Source organism: Nannospalax galili, unplaced genomic scaffold (assembly GCF_000622305.1).
Source record: "Nannospalax galili isolate Female #2095 unplaced genomic scaffold, S.galili_v1.0 scaffold1623, whole genome shotgun sequence".
NCBI classification, from domain to species: domain Eukaryota; kingdom Metazoa; phylum Chordata; class Mammalia; order Rodentia; family Spalacidae; genus Nannospalax; species Nannospalax galili.
Genome location: NW_008349082.1, coordinates 140,339 through 146,623, shown reverse-complemented (window position 1 = coordinate 146,623; position 6,285 = coordinate 140,339). Strand labels below are relative to the sequence as shown.

The 6,285-nt window shown below is 44.7% G+C and overlaps 1 protein-coding gene across 1 annotated transcript in view; it reads right to left on the bottom strand.

Moving 5' to 3' along the window:
- Nucleotides 1-4,141, bottom strand: part of LOC103744623 (C-X-C motif chemokine 17-like) — an 18,451-nt gene extending 14,310 nt beyond the window's left edge. The window contains exon 1 of the mRNA XM_008846455.2: nucleotides 3,826-4,141. Coding sequence (XP_008844677.1) covers nucleotides 3,826-3,904 — 79 coding nt within the window. The 5' untranslated portion in view covers nucleotides 3,905-4,141. The remainder of the gene's footprint in view (nucleotides 1-3,825) is intronic.
- Between the last annotated feature and the right edge of the window lie 2,144 nt (nucleotides 4,142-6,285).

The window sequence follows — 6,285 nt, the reverse complement described above, 5'->3', positions numbered from 1 at the left end:
TTAAAAATATTAATTAAAAAACCTACATGAAAGATATACTGGAACTTTTTCATAATAGTTTTAAAAATATGCCAAATTAAAAAATAATAAAATACATTAGCTATGTGAGGACAAAATGAGATAATACTCAGTGTGTAGCACTTAGAACAGTGTTTGCAGCACAGGATTTCATAACATGTTATTATGTTAGCATGTATTCTTATGATATTATTATAATATAATGAATACAGTCGATAATCTATTCAAGTCACTTGCTTCTTTTTAAACATATTTTTATGGAATTTTTGTAGATTTCCTATAATATATCTTAATCTATCTGCGGCCCCCCATAGCCTGCCCACAGGACTTCATACATTTTGTCATATGTGTTAAGGCCCATCAAGTCAAATTTGTGTACCCAGATGTCCCTCAATGTGAGTTCATCCCCTGGAACCTGGTCAGCTTCTCTAGCATTACCCTCTAAAGAAGACCAGCTCTCCCTCATCCAGCAGGGGTCAGCTGTCAATAGTTCCTTGGCTAAAGTTGGGGCTTCTTCCCCATTTCCCCAGTTTGATGATGCTGGTTTTCTCTGACTGAGTTTGCATGAGCCTTGTGCATGCTGTCACAACTGCTGCAACTTCATATGAGCAAGTTCCCAGAAGCCTGGAAGACTCTGCTTCCTTATACCACCTCTGGCTCTGACAATCTTTCCACTCCCTTTTCTGCAATGGTCCCTGAATCCTGAGTGGGTGAGGTTTAAGTCACTCATTTCTTAACATTATCATACATTCCTATGTATTTCTTTTCCCCTCTCTCCCCTCTGGAGTATATTGAGTATGGATGTAATATTTTAAACATATATTTTTATTTTATGTGTATGGGTATATTGCCTGCATGTACTACATGTGTGTGGTGCCCGAGGAGGTCAGAAGAGGGCATCTGATCACCTGGAACTGGAGTTAGAGACTGTGTGCGTGCTGGGAATTGAACCTGGGTCCTCTGTAAGAGCAGCCAGTGTTCTTAATCACTGAGCCACCTCTCTAGCCCCATGTATAGATATAATTTTAAGAGATAAAATAAGATCAGATTTTATTTTGAGAATTGCTTTGGAGGTTGTGTGTGGGTCATTTTCTCTGGCTAACACATACATGGGCATTTGAAACTGCATGGTTTGGAAGGCCCTGGGTCTCTACCCATTCCATTGTGGTTTGCGACAGCAACACTTGGAGCTCAAAACAGTTAAGTGACTTGTCAGGCTTGCAACAGGACTGGCAGAGGCAGGACCTGGGCTCTAGATCCTCATAACTTCAAGACTGGGTCTAAACGTCTGGGGGATTTTAAATATATAGCCAGGTTCACAAACTCTTGGTAGAGACCTATGGTTATTAACCTGGGGTGGTTCCTCCCTGGGAGCCTTTGCCAGTGAGTGACTGGTATTTTTAGTTTTCCTAACTGGGGGATTACTACTGGTGTTTAGTGCATAGAGCCCATTGGTTGCTGCTAAACATTTTACAATGCAAGAGCAGCCCACACAACAAAGAACTGTTCAGTCCCAAATTTTAGTAGAAAGTCAGAGGTGGTCATGGTAGAGCTGTAATCCCAGCTATTTGAGGGGCAGAGGCAAGAAGATTACAAGTTCAAGGCCATCCTGGGCAACTAAATGAGGTCTTGTATCAAAATAAAAAGCTGGGAATGGAGCTGTAACTCAGTGATAGAGCGTGCGCTTAGCATACATGAGGGCCTGTGTATAAGCCCTAGTGCTGTGCAGAGGAAGAAGAAGGAGCAGAAGGAGGAGAAAGAGGAGGGAGACAGAGGAGGGGAAGGGAGAGGAGGGGGAGGGGAGAGGGAGGAGGAGAAGGAGAACAAGAAAATAGCAACAATAAGAAAAGTAAGGGGACCTGGAGAGATGGCTCAGTGGTTAAGAGCACTGGCTGCTCTTGCAGAGGACCTGGGTTCGATTCCCAGCACCCGCGCGGCAGCTAACAATCAGTAACTCCAGTTCCAGGGGATCCAATACCCTCTTCTGATCTCCTTGGGCATTGCATGACACAGGTGTAACTTACATACATGTAGGCAATACACTCAAACACATAAAACAAAAATAAAATATTAAAAAGAAAAATAAAACTAATTGCCATGTGTGGTGGCACACTCCTTTAATCCCGGCACTTGGGAGGCAGAGGCAGGTGGATCTCTCTAAGATCGAGGCCAGCCTGGTCTACATAGTGAGTTTCAGGCCAGCTGGGGCTAGGGAGACCCTGTCTCAAAACTAAACCAAAAATAAATAAAACTAAAACCAAAAAGTGCTCTCACATCCTGATGTAGTCTCAGGAAACATTCTGAACTTAGAAATCTGACTTGGCTCATATTTACTGAATACTATGCTGGACAGTGTGGGGGATATGGATAAGGTGGTAAAGGTTACAGTCTACTGGGGCAGGGTGGAGGCGAGAGAGAAGGGCAAATACTTTTACTACGAGGCGGAATGTTATAAATGCAAAAAGAGAGTCCAGTTAGAGTTGCGCGTACTCAGCAGGGGAGAGCTATGTCTGGTTGTGGGAAGAATTCAGGGTGGCAGTTGAGAGGGGTTGTCTGGATTTGTGAACAAAGTTCAGCCAGTTTGAAGACATAGGAACTGTTCATGGAATAGCAATCTGATTTGAGTGGAGCACAGGGTGTACCTTAGTGATAGGAGGGGGCACACTGGAAAGGCAGGGTGGGTCTAAAGCTTTGAGTACAGTAGTGACCTCTAGCCTTGGTGTCCATCCTAGTGATGGGGAAACTGTCTCTTCTAGAGTGGTGCTCTGGGCCCTAGAACCGTGGTCAGCACCTTCCAAAGAACTTGATTACAAAGGAGGGAAGTTGGAAATTGGGGGGAAGGTGAGTTGAACTTTTCTTGAATTTAGAAACACATTGATCCTGAGTATGCAACAAATGATTTATCTCAAAATAGCTCGAGGTGGGGGGATGGTGCCTTAAGAAGTGTGCACGGAGATGACCTCGCTTCTGTGTGGTTACTGTGAAGGGCTGGGCCACCTTGGCTGTGGTGAACACGGGACCAGATTCAGAAGCACTAACTAAGGTCTGCTTTCCAAAAGGTGAGCTGTTTGAACACAGCCCAGTGTGCCCACAGCTACTGTATGGCTGTTACCTGTTGATAGGACTTTTGTGGTTTGTTACGTTACCATCAAATATCATTAAAATTGTTGATGGCTTACCTGGTACACTATAAAGAATACAGAACTTTTATTTACTTTCTATGAATTATACTTGTCAATCACCTCCCATCATGACCCCCTACTCGGGTCCCGAGGAAATTCATTAGTCTTCTAAAAGGAGGGGTTAGAGAAGAGGGTAAGGGAGAAGATCTTGGCTGGGTGTGTGTGCATGTGCGTGCGTGCGTGTGTATTATTTGTGCACATGTGTGTATTTTATCAGCTACAGTTGCAGATGCTTTGCAATACAGTATATCTTACCTTTTACAACACTCTTTCAGGGTAAGTACAGTTTCCTCCTTTCCGTTAATTAGGATACTGGCCCTGAGAAAGACTAACTTGTCTCAACTCTCTGTAGGTAAAGGAGCACATTTTAATGAATATGTTATCTGTTTTATCACATTTTCCACCCCATTTTTCCCGTTCATAACAAATTAATCATTTTTGTCTGCGTGTATATGAGCTGCAGGTGAGGTGCAAATCAATCTTAGCTGGGCGTGGTGGCACAATCAGGAGACTGTGGTAGGAAGAGTGCAAGTTTCAGGTCAGCCTGGGCTACACAGTGAGACTGTCAAAAAATAAATGAACAAAGAAAAGGATGGAGGGAAGGAGAGGAGAGGGGTCCATTTACCTGGCTTTGGGCGGCTAGAGACCGTGGACACCAGCATTGCCAGCAGCAGCAGCAGGAGGGAAGGGACCAGAAGCTTCATTGGGGCTGTCTCTGCTGCAGTTGCTTGAAGAGCTTGTGGATTGCCACCAGTTAGAGGCTTCTGATTTCTTGGAATAGCTCAGGCGGTGTGCTTGGCTCAGTGGTCTGCACTTTAATCCCACATCAGAATTCCCAGCAGAGGGCAAGAACCGGTAAGGTGGCACTGGCTGTGTTTGGACCAGATTAGACCAGGTGCTTTATAGGAATCTGGGAGGTAAAACTGGTCAAACAAAAGAAAGGCAGCACTCTTAAGAACACAGAAGTGACTGATAGCTTGGCAGTGGTTGCCTGCTCCTTCTCCTTTTCCTGGACTCCGCACCCCCCGTGGAGTTATCATTCTTTAGACTTTTTTTTTCTCATTTTGATTTCCTTATACCTTTCAGCAACCATTCATAGGAAGAACCTGGGGGCTGCAGGTTGGCAGAAAAGAGGATAACTGCTCTGTTTCCCCTCTGTCCTACTTCCAGTCCTTGGCAAGGTACCAGCCACTGTCGTACTATGCCTGGGCAGCTGTCCTGTCTTTACTCTGTTAACAATTCCTTCCAATTCTGTAACCATGTAAGGTTGAAGCAGACTGGAGTTAAGAAGAGCTGGTTCAGCTTCGGGGTGGTGGGCATGCCCCTCTAGTTCTAGCACTGGGGAGGCTGACGCAGGAGGATTTTGAGTTTGATGACAGAGGTGTCTGCATCACAAGATCCTATTTCAAGAAGCAGTGGCCTGATGGTAGAATGCTTGTCTAGCATGCGTGCCACACTGGGTTTGAGTCTCAGCACCACAAAACAACAACAGGCAATTCTCCCTTGTCCCCCAAACACATCCCTGGAACAGTAAGGGAAACCAAGCTTCTCATTGCTCATCGGGAAGATGGTTATGGTTTAGTTGCTCCAGTCCAAAGGAGGGAGTTATATGTGTGGCAGATCTCCAGGGCTTCAGGTCCAAGAATGTTTGAGTGTAGGAGCTACAGGGGGAGGTGGGAGGGGGAGAAGGAACCTTTGAAATATGTTTGCCCAGGCTAGGCGTGAAGGTGGGGATTCTTGTCTCCAGACTGTAGGAAAGGCCCAAGGCAAAAGCAGAAAGCTAATGATACTGATAGTAGACATTAAAGGTTATTGTGTTAGAGCTTTCCACACTGACAAAATACTTGAGATACTCAGATCACAAAGGAGGAAAGGTTTAGTTTTGACTCACAGTTTAAGAGGTGTTAGTCCACAGTCAGTTTGCCCTGATGCTTTTGAGCCTGTGGTGAGATTTATCATGGGACAGGTACACAGTGGGAGATACTGCTCACTGCATGGCAGCCAGGAAGCAGGGAAGAGACAGGAAGGGACACGGACCCAGATGTCCTTCAAGGTATAGAGCCCCATGACCTAACTGTCCTACTAAGCTCCAGCTCCTAAAGGCTCTTCAACCTCCCAATAGGCTGATGACCCGGCTTTTAACTCATAGGCCTTTGGGGGACATTCAAGATCCCAAGTGGAACAGTTAGTGAGCATCAGCATTTACTGAAGGTGGTGTCCATTTCAGAGACTTTAGGAATGTGTCCAAGAAAGAAGGATGGCTCGACTTGATTGTTGGGTCACATTTGTAGGGGCTGAAGAGACTGTTAACAAGGACGTCTTTCCTACAACCTGAAGGTAGGCATGAGAGGGTAGTAGGAATTTGTTCCCCCAAAGGAGCGACCGGATAAAGCACAAGTGAGAATTTAATATTATTTTTTTGAGACAGAGTTTCACCCTATAGCCCAGGCTGACCTTGAACTCAGAGCAATCCTCTTGCTTCTGCCTTTTGAGTTATTATTATTTTTTTAATTCCTGATTTGGTTTTTGATTTTTTGCTTGGTCATTTCTATCCTCTTCCTTTGTCCTCGACTGTTACCATGTTGGAGAGCTGTGCTGGGCAGTGAAAATGATCCCCAAGTTGACGGCTTGGTCTTGGTCTGATATAGCATGGATGTGACGTCTTTCTAGGAAGTTCTAAAAAACAGTCTCTATTTCCAGAAGGCTGAACTCTAACTAGGGGTGACATACACTTCATAAACCTAGATACAAATGGAATCAACTTTCAAAGGTAGCAGAAGTTCACTAGAGACTGAGGGAGATTGGGTGGAAGGTCTGTTATTTTTAAGATTTATTTTTATTTTTCATTTATGTGTGTGTACGTGTCACATGTGTGCAGGTGCCTATAAAGATCAGAAGAAGGTACGGGATCTCCTAGGAGCTGGAGTTTACAGGCAGTTGTGAGATACCTGTTGCAGGTGCTGGGAACTGAACTTGGGTCCTCTGGAAGGGCAGCAAGTCCTCTTAGCCACTGAGCCATCTTTTTAGCCCCAAAAGTTTTTTTTTTTTTTTTTGAGACAAGGTCTAACTATGTAACCCAGGCTGG